Genomic DNA, 21,933 nt, shown 5'->3' with positions numbered 1-21,933 from the left:
CGTCCCGATGTTGGATGTTTCTGCGTTACCACCGCGCCCACGCAGAGCTCGGCCGAACGGGCACACACGCGGCACCGCCACATCGTGGCTGGGAGAGGCTCCAGCCGGGGCGCGGGGCGGGTCCCCGGTGAGCGGAGGCATCGGAGGGGGCGGGCGGACGCGGATGCCCCGGAGCGCTGGGGGGGCGGTCCCGGGAATACCGCGGGCCCTGCGCGTCGGAAGTGACGCGCGCCGAGCCCGCTCCCGCCCAGCTCCGCATCCACCATGCGGGGCCGCAGGGAGGGCTCGGGGGCGCGGGACCCGCCGGCGGCCGGGAAGGACCAGAAGGAGCAGGAGCAGTACGTGGTGGGGCAGGTGTCGGGCAGCCTCGGGGCGGGCGCGGCGCCCCCCGCGCCCCTCGCACGCCTGTTCCGCGGCGCCGCCCCGCCCGTGCTGGTGGCCGTGCCCGCGGTGAGTGAGGGGGTGAGTGGGTGGGTGAGGGCCGGGGGGCAGCGGCGGCGGTGGCGGTGGGTGGGTGGGATGGTGGGGTGATTCCGCAGGTGCGGCTGCCGGCAGCACCGCCCCGTGCAGCGGTGGGCTCCGGACGTGGCGCTCCGGGTAAGTTACAGCGTGTTAAATGCTTGTCGTTCCTTCCTGGAGTTTTGTTCTTGAAGTCCGTTTCTTTTACCAATTTTTAAAAGGGAAATAAGAAAAGGAAGCATGCGGAAGAAGCGGAGAAAGTGTCAGAAGACCAGAGGTCTTTCATCGTGCAAGAACCTCCAGTAAAAGCAAAGAAAGCCAGAAAAAAGGAACCTTCAAAAGCAGAGAAAAAACTGTCAGACAGGTGAGTAGTTGAGACCGTTTTATGGTGAAATTAAAAACCTCAACATCTAGATTAATCATAATATCGTGAGTTTGACGAAATAACGAAGTTCTCTTCTACTATTCATCTTCAGCTTGGTGTTTAAGATTATTTTCAAGATTGTGTAAATTTTCTGTAGCTTTCTGCTGAAGGTATGAAATAGGTGCAGCTTCTTGATGCTCTGGGTCCGTGAAATGCAAATACCCTGTTAGGGAGCTACCATGTCCAGTGGCTGTAGATGAAGACACTTGGATCTAGTTTTCTCTAGCATGGGGAGATATTTTCTAGCTGTGGTTGGCTTTATCCAGCAGAGCTGCAGTCAAAGAAGCAGAGGTGATTTCAGCAGGAGCAAGGTGCCAGACAGAGGGAGTTCTCCTGATCACACCTGACCTCTGCTGTGACACAGAACCTCTGTTACACTGTTCTCTTAAATACTTGAACCAAGAAGCTGTCAGAGCAGGTTGTACGATGCAGTTTGGATAATAAAGTGTGCTTGATTGTAACGCGAGGCTAACACCTCTCTGGCACTCTGTCTTTTTGCCTCTTCCATGCCCATGGAACCTGTGTGCTGTGTTGATGTCAGTAACTTTCCAGAGGCTCCTTCAGATCTGCTCGTTGGTGGGTTTGGATAGATAGAGGTTTTTCAGTGCATGGCAGAATTCCAAAGGTTTGTTTGTTCTGATCCTGGATACTGTAAAGGATTAAATCTGTCTTTAGTTCTAGCATGCAAAGATTTTTTTTTTTTCACTTCATTTTTAGATGGTATCAAATTATATAATTCTGAAATGTTTCTTTGTTACTCCTGCTAAATAGTGAATGCAATGTCCTGGAGATAGCAAATGGTTTCCATGTTATGGAGCAGTCAGATATGTTTGTTTAATGCATAACAAACACAATAATGTTTGAAATTTTATAGTGAACATAATTTAAAATGTAAGCTAAAATACTTATCTTGGAGGCTTCAGTTCTTTGACTTCAAACTCCCTGTTTTATCCCCATCAATTCTAATCTGCGTGTCTGTTTCTGATAAGAGAGAACGCTTTGAAGCAGGCAGATGAAGAGGAGGATCAAAAAGTGTTTCAAAACAAAATGAAGCAAAAGAAAAAGGCTTCTCAAGCCATCACTGAAAGTGTTGTTAATTCACATATGGGCACAACTGCAAAACAACAAAAGAGAAAAAAGGTGGCTGATGAAACGGTAGACAGAAGAACAGTGTTTGTTGGAAACTTACCTGTCAACTGTACTGTTCAGGTACGTGGGTGGATTTTGTCAGCTAAAGGAATGAAAGAATTTACAGCAGTCCTCAGTCTGAGGGGATGTTTCCAGCTGAAAAGTCACGCACATTTGTGACTGAAATGGCTTTTGGGAAAGTAGAAAATAGTGCTCATTCTTAGAAACCAGTAGAGGTCATCTCTTTGGTTTCTTGGAGTTGGGCTTTTTACAGCAGTGGATACAGTTTGTCTTTCTTGAGTAGAATTGGTCTGTCAGTGAAAAAATGAATGAATGAGAACTGCAATTACAAAGTTAGTCTGCTTTTAATTTTGAATGCAAACAACGCTTCAGACTCTTACATAAAGCATGTTAAATTTATACTTTCTTCCATAATAAGGGACACGACTTCAGTTTTGGCAATCTGTAGAAGAAGCTGGCACAAGAAACACAGAAATAGTTATGAATTACTCACATATTTTATGATCCCTTTAAGGGACCTCATAAAAGTAAAAGGAAAACAGTGTAAGAACAGTGTTACTAATAAATATTAAACAATCATTCTCATTACCAGGGTGCGGGAATGTACTGAATATTTGTAATATCTTCTGTTTAGGTACTGAAGTCTCTTTTTAAGAAGTATGGACAAATCCAGTCCATTCGCTTCCGGTCATTGGTATGTTATTTCTTCAGACATTACCTAACAAAATTATTTGTTTGTCTTAAATAGCAATAGTATTTACAAAGCTTATATCTTCATTAGTTCAGAAATGGGTTTGGGGTTATGTGGGTTTGCCATTAGAAGAAGCCTTGGAGATGTTACCACAGATGCAGTGCAAATGCATTTTTCCTGTAGCAGCAGTTGATCCAGAATCAGAGCTTTATGTTCTCTGAAAGAGCAATGCCTTATTATTGCTTGTTTAGCTAAGGCATTACTTACCTGTTTTTAATTCATAGTAGCAAAGACACGTTGATTGTAAATTGGTGTACTTGCTAAAATAGTTGACAATAATAGTTGTGGAACTCAAGAAACAGACAGAGCAAGCTCTCTAACTGCAAGGTTTTTGTAGATCATCTCTAAGATGAGCCACTTCCATCATTTGCTCACTGTACTGGCTACATTGCTTTGGGTAGGAATGGCAGTGGTTGAATTCCTGTTTGTCTTCAAGCACAAGTCTTTGTGATAAGTTCACACTAGGCCCACCTAACTCGAGTTCTTTTTATCTTAAAGATTCCAGCAGAAGATACTGTATCCAAAAAGGTAGCAGCAATCAAGTAGGTTCCTCTTGTGAATGTTGTGCTTTATTTTTCAAGGCCAAAATAATTTTTGTGTGTTGGTTTCTAAAAGTTTGGCTATATTAGGTCTTTTTTAATGTATTTTGTGTTTTTTTGTCTTTTGTCATTACCTTTGTGTGTGTTAAGTTTTCTTGACAAGTGATAAAGAATCATGTGCTATGTGTACTAGTAATTTGTTATCTGAGGTTGCATTTCTTATATTTTAGGAAGGAGAAAGTTACTAATAGTCTTTAATTCCTTTGGATACGTTTATGAGCTGAGGAAGCTTGCTCAGGGTGCATAGACAGGCTATACAAGATGAACAGTGGGACACCCTTGCACATACAGGGCTAGCTTGACCTATAAGAGAAATGAAGCTGTTAGTGTGCACGAAACAAGCAGAGGCATAAATGTGTCCAACAAGAAGTGTTTGTGCATTGCACATCATCAAAATGATTTAAACAGTAACGTGTCCTTTTCATGTTCCAGGCACAAGCTGCACCCCAGTGCAAAGTTTGTTAATGCTTATGTTGTCTTTAAGGAAGAATGTGACGCCAAGAAGGCTCTGAAGGAGTAAGTCTCAGTTTTGTTCCTCGTTCCCTGTCGAAGAGATAGTTCAGGGAGACTTGCAGCTAAATTTAAACAATCTCCCTGCTCTTGCTTGAATCAAGATGTTTGTTCAAACTTAAAAGTAACTTTTCATTTTGAATACACTGCATTTTGAATGCAGTGACATTCTAAGTTAAATAACACTCATTTCACTTTTAAAACTTTTTGCTTTTGGCTACAAAAGGAATGGAACAGAAATTGCTAGTGGATTTCACATCAGAGTTGACACCGCATCTAAAACCAGTTCAGTAAGTAAGATGTGTGACTGGAAAAACTCTTTTCTGGTTTGGTTGGGGGGGGGTTATTGTTATTGTTTTTGTTTGGTTGTTTGGGGTTTTTTTCTGTTACAAATAACTTACTGTCTTGTCTCTCTTGTTTTCTTTAGCATGACAATAAACGTTCTGTATTCTTGGGAAATCTGCCATATGGTAGGTCAAAAGTGGGTTGTTATGCATCATCGCTTAACATTTATGGAATATTTTGACATTAGGCTTTTTATTTCTTTATATTTAGGATAGCATGTTTAGGTAGCTAAATATCTTTTGCTGGTATTAATTTTTGTTTGTTAATGGAAACACCCAAAGGGGTTGTAAGTTTTTGTCAAGTTCTGCAAGTTGATTGTTTTCTTTATTGTAGGTAGCTCTGCAAGTGCTTTAGTTCTTGTTGTCACTTGATGTTTTTTAAATAAATATGACTAAGTTGCACAGGCCATAGCTTTTTAAACTGTTCAAGGGGTACCGGTATCTGTCGTGAACCAATTTGGAGTGATGGACAGTGATGGCTTCTCATTTTGATACTGTTTGTGAGCCACAGGGTTAGTGCCCAGATGGCTCTTGGTGATCAATTGTGACCCCTGTGGAGGTGTTTACCATGCAGCTGAGGTCAATGCTTGAGGAATACTCAGCTGCTTCTGAGCAGACTGGAGAGCAGATGAAGGGATTGTCATTGGGTATGGTCTTTGTGAGGGTATTAAGGAGTCAGGGTGCTTGGTACAGGCATCTGTCTTGGGGGTCCCGTGGATGTGTGAATACTCTGGATGAAGGCTTGCCCTGTGCCTGTGGCCTGGTGCAGGGCCTGTGTCATGTACTGCGACAGTAACACTGGAACAAACAGGCATCAGTCTAGAACACTTGACCTGTTTGAAAACCTTGACAGGTGACAAATCTGATTGTGGTGACATTACTAGTGCCTCTTGTGTAGAGCTTGTGTCAGGACTGTGTGTTCCTGTGTACGTGCTGCAGAAAAAAGTTTGGACATTACAGGCCCAGGGAAGTGGTCACAGCTCCAAGCCTGACAGGGTTCAAGAAGTGTTTGGACAATGCTCTCAGGCACATGGTGTGATTCTTGGGGATGTCCTGTGCAGGGCCGGGAGTTGGACTCGATGATCCCTGTGAGTCTGTTCCAACTCAGAATATTCTATGACTCTGTGATTTGCCATGCTCTGAAATTACTTCAGCAGCTTGAACCTTTCTCAGCACATCTAAGTCCCATTGCTGTAGTTACACCCATGATATTAAGTTCAGCCCCTCCCCTTAATAGAGAGATGTTGATATCTATGTAAGGGGATTGTATGAAGCATAACTGTTCAAAAAAGAGAATAACCTGTATTTTTGTGATGGTACATCACACTTGTCTGTTTGTGTAGGCGTGAGATGGAGAAAGCATTGCGCATCCAGTTATTATCAAAATAATTGTATAGCAGCTGTGGTTGGAAGCTTCTCCCTTCTCCCCCATTCAGCTAAAATTCACGGCTCAGTCAGTGAACATTTGACTTGAAGAACAGCCAGCTCAAGCTCATTATTATCAGCATTAATTCTTAGAAAGAAATGTTGGCGTAAGAAGGAGCTACAAAAATATAGCAGGCATCATAATTTCCACTATGTTCCAACCATAAATGAAATTATTTGAAAAATTTATTTCAGTCTTTGCCTTCATTCTTATTTGTGATTTATGTTGTACTCTTCAAAGCAGGAGAATGGGTAACTATCAAAATAAATAACCTTTTATAAAGTCTGCATTGTTAACTTCCTGGGGTTTTTCTGAACCACTGATACCATGTACCTGAATTGGTGAATATGAAATATTTGGGTTTGGGCCTGGCTTTTAAAGCTGTGCATGTTGCTGAAGAGAGATCTGTTCCCTTGTGCTTGCCTGCAGACATCCTTGATGATGCTGTGAGAGAACACTTCCATGTCTGTGGAGATGTCGTGGGAGTGCGAGTTGTGAGAGACAGAAAGACTGGCCTGGGGAAAGGCTTTGGATACGTTCTCTTTGAGGTATGTGTGCATGGCCTGCTACAGCACAGTGGGAATTATTCAAAATCTGAATTGGCATCTGCCTTTATAGCATTTTTTTTACCTTTTTAGTAACTTTTTCAGGTTTGTGTATGCTTGTAGGTGTATGATGTTAAATGGTAGTGCTGTTGTGTATGTTAAAAGCAGCTTGGAAGACCAGTTCTGTGGAAGCAGACACAAAACAAACTATTGCAGATTTTGTACAAGTAAAAGTTGTAAAACGAGGTGAAAGAAATGACTTTAAGGGAAAGTCTTAAAGGAGGGACAGATGAGTTTGTTTGGTATAACTGCAATGTTCTACTATTTCTTATGTGTCTAAATGTGAGTGGAGTTCTTTCCTGCAACTGGTTTGCTTACGGACTCTCCATTTTTGAGTCAGTACAACTTGCTTTCTCATAGTCTCCCAACCTCATCTTCCTTAGTGTATTTCCTGCAGCTCAGTACCTCTTTTCTCCAAGTTTCTCCTTCATCTCTCTGCACCTGACTTTTGTGTTCTGTAGCCCATTGTCAAGTATCTGTGCCTCAGTGTGTGGGCTGCATGGGTGTGCTGGTGTTCCTGAGCAGAGACCTTGTGTCATTCACTAGAGCAGTTTGCTCTTCATTGTAAAATCCTGCTTACAAATTTTGAAGAAAGGTAACCATTAATTTGAAAGCAATGATTTGGAAGTAATGCTACTTTTAAACTCCATGTCTGTTTTTGTAGAACACAGATGCTGTACATCTTGCTCTGAAACTCAACAACTCTGTTCTGATGGGAAGAAAGATACGAGTGCAGCGCACAGGAGACAAGAGGAAAGCACCACAGAAAATTCCAGGCCGGTCTCGTGCTCCCAAGGCTACAGATAATACCACAACAAAAAAGAAGAGCTACTCTGATGATTCTTTTGTTGGTGAAAAAGCAACCCCGTTGAAGAAGAACACTAAACCAAAAAGACTAAAAACTATTCCTAGGAAAAAAGCTGGAAAAAACAAACAGAAGTTTGATAAAAATCGAGCAGATAAAAATGCTAATTAGTGTCACGAAGATTCATGTATGTAAGAGTGTTTTGTCATAAATTTTGTTTGCTAATACAGCTGTAGTTCTTGGTGTTTGCTCTGGGGCATTTGGCTTCTCCCAGCAGGTAGCATGAGGTGTTGCATGATTTTATTCTGTGATCCAAGAATCCACTTCCAGCTGAGGTCTTGCTGTAGAGGTTAGCTATGAACTGTTTCTTTTGGAGTTGTGTAGGATTACCCAAAATGACTACAGGAAAAGAGACTCACAACAGTCTCGGGTGTGATGAAATGGTAATTGTTACCAAGATACACTTGTTTTGCGGGTTTGGTGGTTGTCCAATGGAAGGAAGGGCAATGGAGCTGGTGAAGGGTCTGGAGTGCACGTCCTATGAGGAACGTCTAGGGGTGTTTAGTGTGGAGAGAAGGAGGCTTGGGGGAGACCTCATCACTCTCTACAACTACCTGAAAAAAGGGTGTAGCCGGGTGGGGGTCAAGGTAACAAGTGATGGGATGAGCTATGCCAGGGGAGGTTTAGGTTGGACATCGGGGGGAATCTCTTCACAGAAGGGGTGATCAGACAGTGGAATGGGCTGCCCAGGGAGGTGGTGGATTCACTGTCCCTGGAGGTGTTTAAGGAAAGACTGGATGTGGCACTTGGTGCCATGGTCTAGTTGACAGGGTCATAGGCTGGACTGGATGATCCCCAAGGTCTCTTGCCCCCGTGCCTGTGTCCCACTCAGACGTTCCTGTTCCAGCCCTTCGCTCTCCCGGAGCCCAACGCCGCTGCTGAGGCCACGCCCCTTCGCCCGCGCGCTTCCCGCCACCGCGCGCTTCCCGTCACCGCGCGCATGCGCTCCGCGCCTCTTGCAGGCACTGCGGGAGGCGCCCTGTGCCGCCGCCGTGTGATGACGTCAGCGGAAGCGCGGAGGGGTCCTTTCCCTTGGCCGCTCGGCCCAAGGTGCCTGCGGAGCTCGCGCGGGCGCGGGTCGGGGGGCGCCATGATGGTGGGCAGGACCAGCGCCATCGCCGCGGGGCTCTGCGGGGCGCTCTTCATCGGCTACTGCATCTACTTCGACCGCAAGAGGCGAAGCGACCCCAATTTCAAGAACCGGCTGCGGGAGCGTGAGTGTCCCGGGACGCCCCCTCCCCTCCCCTCCCTTCCCCTCCCGTCCCGTCCCGTCCCCCCTCGCACTCTTCCCTCAGTGCCCCCTGCTCTGCCCCCCCACCCGCCCCACCCGCGCGAGGGCCGCTCCTGGCCCCGCCGCCCCCGGACCCCGCCGGGCCCCCTCGGTGCTGGTGGGGTTTCGCTGTCCCTGCACCGAAGGTAGGGGCCGGGGCACAGGGTCAGTGTCACCAAGGTTGGAAGAGACCTTCAGGGCCATCCAGCCCAGCCATCCGCCCGGCGGTCCCACTGTAACCCTTAATCCACCAAACCGCATCACCCCGCACCAGATCCGGACGTCTCCTGAACACCTCCAGGGACGGTAACTCCACCAGCTCCCTGGACAACCCACTCCAATGCCCGACCACCCGAACAGTGAAAATATTTTTTTCTAATATCTAATCTGAATGTTCTCTGTCTCAGCCTAATCCCTTTTCCTCTGGCCCTCTCACTGCAGGCACGGTAGCAGAGGCCGGCCCCCGCCTCACTACCCCCTCCTTTCAGGTAGTTCTGGGCAGGGTCGTCCTTTGCTGTAGGTGTTGGGTAACTTGTAGTTTCCGTCTCAGATGCTTGGCTTGGAAATTATTTACCTCCCCTCCCCCCTTTTTTTTTTCACATATTGCTCTCCTACAGGCTCAGCTGTGCTATTATAGCCACCACTTTTATGTGGTGACACTTATTCTTTTTCACTCTTGGAAGATGAGCAGATAAAACAGTGATCTCTTACAGTGAAGTTGTTGCTGTGTGAGACAGGGGTCGATGGCAGCTCTCAGGTATTTAATCGGCTGCATTCTAAACCCTCCTGGCAGCTCTGCTGTTGGCTTCCAGGATAAGAATGAATGCCAGAGAAAACTGTTGATTAATCCAAAATGTAGAGCTCTTCTCCCGTGGCTCTTCATTATTTCACATCTTCAACATTTTTTTTAATGTTTTAATAGTTGGTGAGGGTTTTAAATGGAGTTGTAAGCATGGGCACTGAAGGGACTCAAATCACGAGAAATAAGCTGATGTTTGCTGTTCTGAGTTGTTTCTGTCGTGGGAATATGTCTTTTTCCTTTGGTAACTACTCTGAAGATAAGAAGTTACCATTAAGGTGAAGTTTCCTGGCAAGCAAACATGACGTGATCAGCAGTTCCATGGATGGAAAAGTCAATAACTAGATGGGTTGAAAATGAATATTTACCTGATAACATTTAAACGCAACCAAAGAGCGTTGGTCTTGCCTTGATGGATTGAATTGTTGAGTGACCTGTGTTGATGTTTAACAGCAAATTAATTCTGCTCTCTGAAAGCTCCTCCACAGCCAGCCATGTCTGTCAAATATTTCATCTTCAGGCCCCTGCTCATGTGTGTAGGATTTTAGGCACATACCTCTTGTGTGTCTTCTGAGCACTTTTTTCCCTGCAGTGCAAGTCCTTCATTGGGAAGTTCTAGCACAGTAAAATGATATGTGCTTGTCTTGCTCAAGCAGACTCGATTTTTGGCTGTATAATCAACCCTGGGGTTTTCCTTTGATGCCAAATACATCGTAGGAGAAATACCGAATTACATAAGATTCTTGCAGTCCAGGTTTTCATTAGCTGAGCCTCTATCCAGTCATGTTATGAATAAACCTTAGAATCACTCTGGTTAGGAATTGTCACATTCTTTGAAGTGGGAAACACATCCATAGTGTTTTGCTGCAGGGTTGCAGTTGTCATTTGGAGAACATCATTGTATGACTTACAGTCCTTGCACATGATGCACTGTCTGCTTTCAGTTGTAAGGCTTTAGTTAATGTTAAGGAACTTGGGTTAATTTATTTTTGTAGTAGTGTAACAGATTCTTTAGTATGGGTGGTCTAGCACTGGTGCCACTGATCTGGTTATTACAACATTTCTACTGTTGGGTAGACAGTAAGGCTTGGGCTATAAAATATTTGGCCAAAAAGGTCCAGTGCAGCAGCCACTTGCAGTTCTTTACATGAAGGTGCTCCATTTGTTGGGCAATAGTGGGAGCATGTGATGGAAAACTTGTAGAAACCACCTTTACAGCACGTTTTTTTCACTAACCTTCTTAGGATAAGATTGTTTTTCAGCCTCTGTGGTGCAATGTCAGCAGAATTTGGGAAGGATGGGAGTTCTGACAAGTCAGTGGATTGCCTGTCATATTTGGTCAAATGCGTACTGGCAAATGAAGAACAACTATTTTGTTTTGGCCTCGCAGTTACATTGTACGTCCCTGTGGGCTGTGTTAGGACCAAAGTTTACGTTGCAAAGGCCCAGCATAAAAATGAGGTGGCTAGATTCAGGTTCTGGGGGAAAAAAACCTTGATTTCCTGGAAGTTTCTGGAAGGCTCGAGGAGCTACTTCACTTTGGTTTTCTAGATGTTTTAATTTTATTTAGCAAGTTTTGTGGGTGGAGTTTTTTGTTTGGATTTTTTTAGGTTTTGGTGTTGCTGCTTTGGGGGCATGTCCGTATTTAGTCTTGGGACCAACAGATAGCAAAACCATAAACATCTGCTTAGGTTCCCCAGCTATATTTTAAGATTATAAGAATTTAGATGTGTTTACTATTTGCCTTCTTGAATGCATAAAATAGAAAGTGTTCTGTCACTGATCTCCTCATTCAGAGACAGCTGGAATTCCCGACCAAGCTGAATTTTGCACCTTCTGCCTGGACAGTGGCATGAGAGGAGAGCAGTAGGCAGGACTGCACGGATGGGAGCTGAAAGTGCAAACAGCTTTTTGTTCCTCCTGCTCCTTTGTGGGACTGTTTGGGAAGCTGCTGGGGCTGTCTGGGGCTTTTTGCAACCCATGCCAGTGGCACAGGTTATCCATTGGTTCATGCTGGAAACTCGCTCCCGGTGTACAAGGGCTGGCCTGGAGGGCCTGCAGGTCCTGTGCAGTTCAAGAGCTGCAGCTCAGCTTTCAGTTTTGGGTGGATACACTGCATTTCCATGTTAATAAAGATTCCTTCTATAAAACGTTGCCCTTCCCATTTTTAATGTGGTTATCTCTGAAGTGTTTCGCTTTCTTGGAGGTCCCTAAGGGAAAACAAACTTGGAGAGGCTTTTAGATTTGTTTTTTTCCCCCCCTCAAAGTCATTGCTTTTTGCTTATGGTATTAGAAATGTAACTTTTGGCTGTTGGTTACAAAGATATTTTGAAACCAGTGTTACCAAACAATATGGGAAGAATTCCTGAATATCCATCAGAGTTATCTGGGTTTTGTAATTGATTTATCTAGTGGACTTTTTAAAGAGATCTGTAGAAGAGTATTAAGAAGAAGAAAAGTTGCACAGTAATCAGACTTGAAAGATTCAGTAGATCAGTGTTCAGTGTCTAAATCTTGGTGATTCTTCATATTCCTTTACCATTTTCAGGTTAAAGTACATGATTTCAAATGTGTGTGATCAGTGGTCAAAAGCTTTTATTAAATAGTTGCAGTTACCTGCATGTCCTGTATTTCTTTATCTCTGAATGCTTAACCTGGTGAATGATACCTTTTATAACATTTTAGAAGATGTCATAGTCACACCAAGAAAACACAATTTTCTCCTGAAAATGTTATATCAATATTAAGGTCTTACTCTTTGTACGTCTTTTTGGTGTTTTCACTGAATGCACTACAGTTACAATGTGGCTTGTTTTGATAATGAAACATTTAAATATTACTTTTGTTTTAATTAAATCTTAAAGATTTTATGTATTAGCAAAACTTGTTTACATAGTAGCGCAGTTTCAAGTTTTGTGCAAATTAATGCTTCAGAAAAGTTTTATTAGCTAGTTTTATTAGCACTGATTTTCAAGATAAATTCTTTAATAACAAAAATAACCATAATAAAATTGTAGTACGCTACAGTTCTATACAACGCATTTTTCTGTATATAATGTTGTAAAATAATGTACACAGGTCAATAAGTTGTAGAAATCCAGGTGCTAAGGGTTATTAAGGTGTTGTAAAAGGTAGAAAGGGTGATCCATGTAGTTAGAATGTGAACTCCCTTTATATAAAGATCGATTGATCGTTTCCACAAATGTTATGTGTTATGTTATCACTCTGCTAGGAAATACCATTCCCAAGTGTCTTCATCATGTGGACAATTGAAAATTTTTAATTACGATTTAAAACTGCTAGTCATATTTAGAAGTATTTCCAGCTTGTAAAATTGTCTCAAAAGAAAAATCAGGGCTGTGTAACAGTTGTTCTTTGTAAATACAGTTGTTCTCTGAGCACCGAGAACAAATGGTGAGAGGACAGTTTAACCACAGGCTGTATTTAGAAGTTTTATTGGTGTAACTATTTCAGTTGATGAGCTGAAGACTTAGAAGAATGATTATTCTAAGGAAATTACCAGTATTAGTATAATTATTCTTTCTTGTATGAATAGCTGCTACTATAAAAATACCTTTATATCTGCCTAGTTGCTTTAAAAGCCACTTTCACTTTAATTACATTTATCACACAATCATTTTAATTACCATAGTTTTGCTGGAGTGGTACAACTTTAGTAGCAGACCAATATTTTTGCCTGTAGGTTGGGCAATTAAATCTGTCCATGTTTGTTCCATCTCTAGAGGTTTGCTTTCCTCAGGTTTCAGAAATGTATCCCTTAGTATTGCTCTTGCTGTGGGATGATGAGATACTGCCGCCTATTACCTGGTTCCCAAGCCTTTGCTATAAAGCAGCTGGGAAAGTGCACCCTGCATGTATCTGCTATGACCTGCTGAAGTCCCTGTTGGTGGTCCACCATACAGTTCAAAACTAGATAGCTTTGACTTGTAGACAGCTCTTGTGTGGCTTATTGTTAGGAATCCTGTAGAGAATTCCTATATGACTAATTCTCCTTGCTTCTGTGTGCCTCTAGTGCTCGAGGTGTGTGTGCTGCAGGCCCTGCACGGTTGGTGTTTGCCGTAGCCGCAGGAGAGGAGTTGCCATTTTGGGTTGGTGTGCGACTGCCAGCCCTCATTAGACCTCTAAATGATGTTCTGTCGCAGAGAGTGGGCTGCAGTCTTGGGTTCAGTCTTCGATGTTTGGAATACAGTAGCAGTTTTTTATTCTGAAAATAACTTTGATTTGTTCACAGTTTCAAACTGTAAGCTGAAGGGCTTTTTAATTGCAAATTAAAAGTGTAAAATGTTTTTATTCTTACAGGAAGGAAGAAACAGAAGCTTGCCAAAGAGAGAGCAGGGCTTTCCAAGGTAATAATGTGTTCAATAATGCAGTGCTATTTTGAAAGATGTTTCATTTGTGTTATTTGTAAGATTTATTTAAATCCAGCATTACAGCTGGATTTTTTTGATCGCAGCATTACAAATACTTCTGCAAATATACAGTCTTTAGTTTTTTTTAATGCTCAAAAAAATGATTGTTCCTTTTTTGTTTCAGACAGAGGAGTTGTACTAGAAAGTACAACATTCACTGTGTGATTTTTGTGGTGTTTTTCTCTTTGTGGTATGCACAAGGACTTTCCAGACTTAAAATCATTGATGGGATACATGTATAACCGAGTGTAATATGTTTTTTTGCCATAAGTATTTGATTTCCCTTTCCTTATCACCAGGAAGAAAAGATAAGGTTTTTCTTAAACAATTGTAAGAAATATAGTTGTTATAAACGTAACACACCTTAGAACTTGTATTTGCTACAAAATTGTGTACTTAATAAAGTGAATAGTGGTATTTCAGGCTCTGTCTCTCTACAGATTTGCAATGCAATGATATGAGACCTGAGTCTGATTTTCAAAAACATTCTGTGTACATTTAACTTAGTGGTGACACGTATTTTTTTGCCAGTGTCAGTGTAACAGTGTGGTTGTGTACATGTTTGATTTCAGTTGAGAATATTTTCTGCTAACTTGTTTATTACTTGGTGTTTAAGGACCAACTTAACTTTTACTCTGTGTGTCATAGTTGCCTGATCTGAAAGATGCTGATGCGGTTCAGAAGTTTTTCCTTGAGGAGATTCAACTTGGCGAGGAACTGCTAGCTCAAGGTGATGGCATTTTTTATTTTTTTTTCTGAAGGGTAAATTGTAAAATAATTTTTCTTCACCTTTGCTAGAAGATGATTTTTATATACTAAGATATTTGGGGGAGTCAAATTCCTCTAGGAAATCTGTTTACTTGTTTCTAACCTTTTGTGTTCGGAAGATCCAGCAAGGAGTTTAATCCACTGTTGGTGGGTGTTTTATGTAAATGTGTTACAGTGTGGAAGAAGGTTGATTTCAAAACATTATAATTTGTCAAACAGGTGAATATGAAAAAGGTGTTGATCACTTGACCAATGCCATTGCTGTGTGTGGACAGCCCCAGCAGCTTCTACAAGTTCTACAGCAGACTCTTCCACCACCAGTGTTTCAAATGCTTCTAACTAAGCTCCCTACAATAAGCCAGGTATGTGAAGCATTTGGTGTTGTTTGGGGTTCGAAGTAATTGAACTACTTAATTTATCCACTACATCAGTCTTGAGTATTGGGTTTTGTAATCTGTTTTTTTTAATACGTTCAGTTAGATTTAAAGAAGCTTTTTTTTCACCCGAGACATTAAAAAGTGAATATGAAAATCTTCATGTAGCATTAATAGCAAACAGGATAAAATAGAAATACAGTGCTTCTCTTGTGTGTAGGGTATGCTAAGCTCTTGAAGTAGAGAATCTGACTGCAGCTCTGATACTACAAGTGAATCCACTGTTTGCCAAATACAAGCTGGGGGAATCAGAAGAGCGGTAACTTCAATGCTCTGGGTCTTGAGTTTGTTGGGTTTTTATTAAATTACATATCTACAAGTGTCTGTGAGTGCTATGAAAGTCCATTAAAATTAATCTGTTGCTTTTGCTACCTGGTTGCTTCTGGGCCAACTATAAAAACAAAATGTTAACTAGCCCCAGAACACATGACAATTTTGGAAGCTTGGGAGTTTCCGTGATGAGAAAAGCGTTAGTAGATCTGTGTATAAAATGCCCTCCCTTTTTAGTCTGAGTACTGTGCAGGTAATGTTGGTAATATGCTGGCAGGTGAGTCTGTTGTAAAATAAATAATATGTTTTATGTTCTTGGAAATGCAAGGGTACTCCCTAATAGTGTTACCTGACATAAAGCAGAGGCTCAGTGCTGGGTATCAGTCAGCTCTTTTTACAGCTCAGACCTGGTTACATTTCAGGTTAAGGTACCTATAGTTAGTGGTAACACCAAAAAGTGTCAGGTACAGGAGATGTAAATGTCAGGGACAACAATTGAGCAAAAATGTTTCCTATGAGAACAGTGCCAAAACCACACAGAGATCATTGCTTGAGGCTGATAGGATATTGTTTATCTGTCTTTGGCTTTATTAGGCATTGTACTGTATGTAATTTCTGTGGAACTGACTTCAAAAACTTAAGTCAAATAGATTGCCATTTTTAACTTTAATCAGTTTGCTCAGTAATTACACTGCTTAATGTTCAGTGTAAAATTACATTGCTTGATAATCAGTTGCCTGCTGTCAATTTTATGTAATTGTGAATGAGTTTTTCTCCTTCTTACAGAGAATTGTAAGTGCACAGTGCTTGGCTGAAGATGATGTTGAATGAGGTCACACCACAACGGGGGGAAAAAAAGTTTTCTTACCCCAGAAGATGAGCATCAGTAGGGGGATAAAGGGGCAAACATAGTAGTTAATGGACTGTGTACCACATCGGGTTCTACCAGAGTTAAAATTAACTTTGTGTAGGTGGGTTTCGCAGGATTTTATTTATTATCCCAGTGAAAAGTGTATTTTGATAAGAATTCATTTTATAAATACACTGTGTTGAGTTATCAAAGTATCACTTCATTATTATTAAAATACGCAGTTGTAATGTTGTACATATAAGACATAAAACTACGACCTATTGAAAACCCAATGCTCATTTTTGAAAAAAACAAAGTTATGGCAATAAAGATTTATCTGCACTTGTGTGTCCCTATAGTACTACTTTAAATTTCAGAATATTTGGGTGTCAGAGCAAATGATCTAAAAATTGCAACATTAAAATTTATTTTTAATGTTATGGCTGGTCTTCCAATGCTTTTAATTAAGCTTAAAACCTTGTGTCATTTCCTGAAAAAATAAACATATGATCATTAAACAGTAACAGATCACCTTAGAAAGACAAGCAAATCACAGTGGTAATAGATGCTGGCTGCAGAAAGAGTGACAAATCCATTTCTGTCAGGAACAATAACATGTAAAATGATGCAAGTCAAAACTATCTGGCAAACATGAAAGCTCTGTTAATGGCAGGTGTCTGAAACAAAGCTGTTTGGAATAGAACCTGAGGCAGGTTGTAAGAGCACAAAGGTGGTTTTTTGAAAGCTTGAAACTTTTTTGCAAGATATACAGTTAACACTTCAGTCTCTAGTCTTCAAGAACGTAGAAAATGGTTCTTAATATTCTTTTTAAGGCATTTGCCTTAAGAAAAAAATTGCACTGATAAGGTAAGACAATGATATCCCTGGGGTAAATAGTTAAAGCTAATGGAATTAGATGTTGTAAAATTTTGGTGTGGTGTGGTGAATTTTCCTCTGCTAGTGCAAAGGAGGCAAATAATATACAGACTCAAGTGAGTAGCAGAAGTGGACTTGTGAAAGCAAGTTTTTCATGGATAGGATCTTCTAAATGTCAAAACAGATTGGCTTTTGCTGTTTTCTGGGTTTGAGCTATCAGCACTCAGGTGGCAGAAGAAACAATTAAAAATGTAGCTTTATCTTTTTGGCATGGTGACCGATTTTCAGTTTGAGGAGAATGCTTTGAAGTGTCACTTTTCAGACCAGCTGACAGTTTGAACTAATAATGCTGATAAATTAATGAGTAAGGTACAAGGTGGCATAGTCTAAGTAGAAGTGAGGTACTTTGAGAGCACTTTAGCCAACATTCTCATCTGTCTCTGTCTCATTTCAGCCTGGTGTAAGTTTCTGTAAAGGCAGATTCTCCTCAACAGTTCAGAAATTGCCTCATACAGGATTTTTCAGAGGTTAAGTGAATAGCTGATTGTGACCTAGCAGCAAATACCTGAGTTTCGGAGTAGAAATGTTTCTTACTGAGTCAGTCTCCTTAGATAATTTGCCATGGAAGAGTAGTTTTCCTTAACCCCTTGAAAACACAATTTCCAAAGATTTGAGGTGCTATTGAATCATTCTGTAATGCGACAAATACTGAAGTTAATGGCTGGTGTGAACAAAAATTTCTTGAACAGCTGGCTGTAGTTTAGTCGTTGTCCTTGAATTGTTCAGGTAGCATAAGGTAAAAGTAAAACTCAATAGCCATATTCTTCAGGTGACAATGGATGAGGTGCTCTTTTAATTTATTTTAGAAGGACAGAGCTATTTTGCACTTACTGTGAAATTGCAGAAGATTATGCTTTTAATGAGGCTTTTTGGAGGAGTTTTTCTTTTCTAACTCTTATAAGTAAAAAGTAGGAATTCATAGGTTATGTTGACAGAACTGTTAGCATATTTACCTGCTGTCCTTGCTGGTGGTGGTCACTTCAGTATATCTTTTTAGTTCAGCTTTTAACATTGTCTTAAGGTAGATCAAACTCTTCCATCCTGCCTTGAAAAACAAACCCAAACAGCATAAGACAAAAGTAGCACCCTTCCTTCAAACCTGAACAATTTTCTACGCTCTTTGGTGTAATGATGGCAATTTGAATTCACCTTTTAGCTTACAACAAATCTCTTCTGAACTAAGTGTGTTTTAGCAAGCCTGGGTGTCAATTCTGATCTTGATGGAAGGCTTGGTGATACTCTGATTATGTCTATAAATGTTATTTGTTTTAATAAGCATCACAGACACACATATTGCCCTAACCCTTTTTAGTTTTCTTGATCCTGCAAAGTCAGATACAAACAAAATTTTAGATAGCATAGGTTTAAATGTAGCCTTAAATGAAAATTTATTCTCCTACTTGATAACCCAGAAGTACCTGGTTAGTATGCCAGAGCAAGCTCTGATACCTGTTTTGAGTGCCTTGGCTAATAGAGTGGGAATGATAAATCCTTTTAATAAGGCTTGAATTTTTTTTCTCTCCAAATCTCCCAGTGAAGCTAATACCTTACAAACTGAAGACTTGGAAGATGTTGTCTAGAATGGGAATTTGCTGTTGCTCCAACAGTGGCAGGCTGGCAGTGGTGTAGCTAGCATGCACAGCCCACAGGTGTTTCAGACACAAGCAAAGTACGGGTCATGAGAAGGGTGGTGGTAGTGATTGATGGTACTGCACCAGCAGCAGTAATGCCATTACCTTAGCTCTGTGTAGTACTGTATTTCTTTTCACCTGTGCAAATTAAGAAGACGTGAAAGTGAGCCGTTCCAGTTGTGTATTTGCTGCTACTGAGCTCACAGCTGCTGGTGAATAAGATCTATAATCTTATTTTACTGCAGGTTAAACTACTAATCTTTCTCCCAGAAAGAGCCATCTTCTTTTCTGTGGTTCTCCAAGAATAAGGCACTTGTTTTCAGCACTAAAAGGATTTCCCATAAAGAATATGAGAGGTCTGTTAGTTTTATGCTGGGAAGTCTTCTGTCATTGGTTATGAGCTTCTCAGGCAGCTTTTATAGAAAAAACACCCAGCTAGTTTCATTATCATGCAGGACTACCTTTGATGTTTCACCATCAAGCTTTCTAGATAATGGAATCAAATCCAAAACCAGAGTGATCAGGCACACACTGAATCATCTGGCATTAATTTCCTTTTCCTGGGGGCTGACAGAATATTATTGTTGCCCTTAACTTGAAAAACAGAGAAGTCCCAGGCCTGCTGTGTAGGAGGCCAGCCAGCCATCATCAAAGTAAAGCTCTAGCTATTTATGCACTGAGAAGAATCTCTAAAATTTCATTTGTACATCTGTTGATGGTGTGTTTAAAGTCCCCTAGGCTGAACAGTGGCCCTACATGACTGTTGTGTTACAGTTAACATGAGTTAAACATCAAGGGAAGCTTTGAAGTGGTCACTAAGTGCTTTCAGTGATGGTTTCAAAGGCATGTTGTACAGTACACCCATGCTTCTGTGTATTTAAATGTATGGATATGAAAAGGGCTGTTGTGGAAAAAAAAAAGTATTCTTCAAGGCTTCTGTTGTACCCAAGTTTTGGTTTGGTTTTTAGTTTGTGTGTTTCCACTGACCAGCATAGCTTACAGTGTTCTTTATGCACTGACCAAAAGCCTGTTGCAAAGAGCTGAAATTTGTGCTTAATTCACGAGGACTGGGCTAGCTTTTGTTGGAGGCACTCCGGAAATTGAACTGGTGTGGGTATCTGTACTTGTTTTCTGCATTTGTACCAAACTAGAACTTCCCAAAGAAGATGTGGATATCTGATGCTGTTCTCAGAGGGCAGAATTTGCCACATCCATGTATGAATGTGTGAGTGAAGCCATAGAAAACAGCTGACCCTTCTGTGGTGTTTCTGTACCAAAGTGTCCAGCATACTGGCAGTAGATAATGGGCAGCTTTTTCAAAATATAGTGATTTCCATGTGTTCGTGGAAAAAAACCCCAGGTTCTCTCTTCTTTCCTTGCAGCAGGGGCTAGTTTTACAGAATATTTACTGGAAATCTTTTGATGAGCTTGCTACCCTGTTTTCTGATCATCGCTGCAACTTAGTAATCCTTAACTCATAAAGGCCTCAGTGCTATAAGCTTTTGATTCCAGGCATACGGTTTCTGTTCCTGTTGTGTAAAGCTCAGGCCTTGATTTAACATGTCCTGCATGTATGTCCTGGAGCGCTCACCCGCAACTACATCATTTCCCTTGCACCCTGAGGGTGTTCTCAACTCATCTTTGGGGTGAGAAGATGTCTGGTGATGCTCACCCATCGTGGGAGAGTTGCTTAACAGAGTGTTGCAACTGGTACAATGTTGCTACAGCCTACAGATCTGTCGGGATGGTCCATGCTGCAAGACAGTTGTGAGTGGTGTTCACGTATGAAATTCCTAGTGTGCATGGAGGCAGAAAACAGATGAAGTCAGATAGTTTTGCCTCTTTGCATCTTGGACCCTTGTAGCTCAAAACTGATTTGGTCACGCATCATTTGTCTGTGCAGGTCTTAATCTAAACAGCAGAGGGCAGTTTTGCACACACATTTTGTGCAAGCTCATCCTGCAAAATCCTGATTTTTAGGATCTTCCTGTCTTGTGAGGTGATGCAATGCAGCATTTTGTTGAGACGGATTTGGTACAGTGTATAAGACAGGCTCAGTGGGGCAGCAGTGACAAGTGTTTCTACTGATAATACCTAAATTTGGCTTTTTAAATCCTGTGTGTCTGACTTGTTGTGATGACGTGATTAGAAGGATTTCCCTTTTTCTCTCCATCCCTCTACACAAACTAGGTATATAGATAAGCCAGCTGCATTGTACAACTTCAACTCTGCAACAAAATACAACTGAATCCCATTCCCAGGCATGCAAGAGAAGAGTTTTCCCCTGCCCAGCTGCATGAGCTTTGCTAGCTGGAGTGAAAGAAGTGTACCTGTTAACTGAAGTAGGGGTGGAAGTGATGACACATGTAAGGAGAGCCAACTAAAAAAATGAGGGGGCAAGATGTTATAGGTTCGTGACGGGATGCATTTTCAATGCTGGTTGAATTTCAAATAAGGTGGCAAAATCTACTTACCCTGTTACGATCCTGTAGCTGACATGAAGGGAGCTGATAGGGTCTCCCTCATGCCTTGGAGACAGATATTTGTATTGTAGTGACATCCTGGCTCAAAACTGAATCTTAACTACTTGTACATCTCAGAAGTGATTTTTCTCTGCTTCCTGGTCTGTGTTTGCAGAGGGAAAGTGTATGTTTATGCCATACAAGTAAATGGAAATTTTCCACCCTTGTAACTGTTAGTCAACATTTTTCCAAGCATTCAGCTTGTTAGTTAGAAATTCTTCAAAGTCTGCTTAAAACATGACAAGTATCTAGAGAGAGCTGTTTACTAAAAGATACTGTCTCAGCAAACCATGCTTCTCCTCCTTCTTTAGGTCACCGTCTATGTTACACTCTGTAACATAGCCTGGAAGATACAGAATTTTGCTGTAAGAAAACAATATTTGCCTGTTTTGGCATGTATGTAAAAGAGCATTTCCTGGAGTTCTGAAACAACCTGGTTAGCATCTCTTGTTGTATTTAATATTATTTAATGAGAAAGAATGTACATTCAGTTTTGATGATTAAAATAACAATGATTATTGCATGAATTTGTTCATTATAATGCAATGACTAATTAAATGGAGAAATGGAGAAAAGGGATTCCTGAGCAAGCATGTTCTTTGAGAAACTCTTCTCTGTTGTTTTTAATTGATAGTACACACCTAATCAATTCATAGCAGTATCTCATTATTGGTGGGAACAATTTGATTTTGATGGAAATTTACTTCCACCACACATTGACCTGGTATAATGTAATTGCTTGGTCCTGTAAGTTACGGTGATGAAGACTACCAACTCCTAGAATTAAGGAGGTGGAAGCTTTTGCCTGTATAAAGAAGAGAAGCCCCATCTGACTCCAGGTTACAGCCTCCATGTTTATGGAGTTCTTCTAATTGGAGTGTTTGACATAAT

The 21,933-nt window shown here is 41.3% G+C and overlaps 2 protein-coding genes and 1 non-coding gene across 4 annotated transcripts in view; all 3 read left to right on the top strand.

The window, feature by feature from the left end:
- The first annotated feature begins 222 nt into the window (after positions 1-222).
- Positions 223-7,299, top strand: RBM34 (RNA binding motif protein 34). The gene is made up of 10 exons (XM_051783211.1): positions 223-450; positions 681-823; positions 1,873-2,092; positions 2,667-2,726; positions 3,282-3,325; positions 3,815-3,898; positions 4,119-4,182; positions 4,320-4,362; positions 6,092-6,210; positions 6,932-7,299. The coding sequence occupies exons 1-10, from the start codon at positions 265-267 to the stop codon at positions 7,241-7,243; spliced, it is 1,275 nt and encodes a 424-aa protein (XP_051639171.1). The 5' UTR covers positions 223-264; the 3' UTR covers positions 7,244-7,299.
- Positions 7,300-8,142: 843 nt separating this feature from the next.
- Positions 8,143-21,933, top strand: part of TOMM20 (translocase of outer mitochondrial membrane 20) — a 38,659-nt gene continuing 24,868 nt past the window's right edge. The window contains exons 1-5 of one of the 2 annotated variants that reach the window (XM_051783231.1): positions 8,146-8,346; positions 13,522-13,568; positions 14,280-14,361; positions 14,619-14,761; positions 15,890-16,295. In XM_051783231.1, the coding sequence (XP_051639191.1) occupies positions 8,223-8,346; positions 13,522-13,568; positions 14,280-14,361; positions 14,619-14,761; positions 15,890-15,934 (441 nt within the window). In that variant the 5' untranslated portion in view covers positions 8,146-8,222 and the 3' untranslated portion in view covers positions 15,935-16,295. Of the gene's footprint in view, positions 8,347-13,521; positions 13,569-14,279; positions 14,362-14,618; positions 14,762-15,889; positions 16,296-21,933 lie in introns of those variants that run through there. The other variant, XR_007903890.1, reaches the window with a different exon arrangement.
- LOC127469524 (small nucleolar RNA SNORA14) lies at positions 9,172-9,306 on the top strand. Its single transcript, XR_007904002.1, has one exon. It is a non-coding gene; the product is annotated as a small nucleolar RNA SNORA14 (small nucleolar RNA).

The sequence above is a fragment of the Manacus candei genome, unplaced genomic scaffold (assembly GCF_025592945.1).
Source record: "Manacus candei isolate 608988 ecotype Guabito, Panama unplaced genomic scaffold, ASM2559294v1 h1tg000017l, whole genome shotgun sequence".
NCBI lineage: Eukaryota > Metazoa > Chordata > Aves > Passeriformes > Pipridae > Manacus > Manacus candei.
This window is presented reverse-complemented; position numbering and strand designations above follow the sequence as displayed.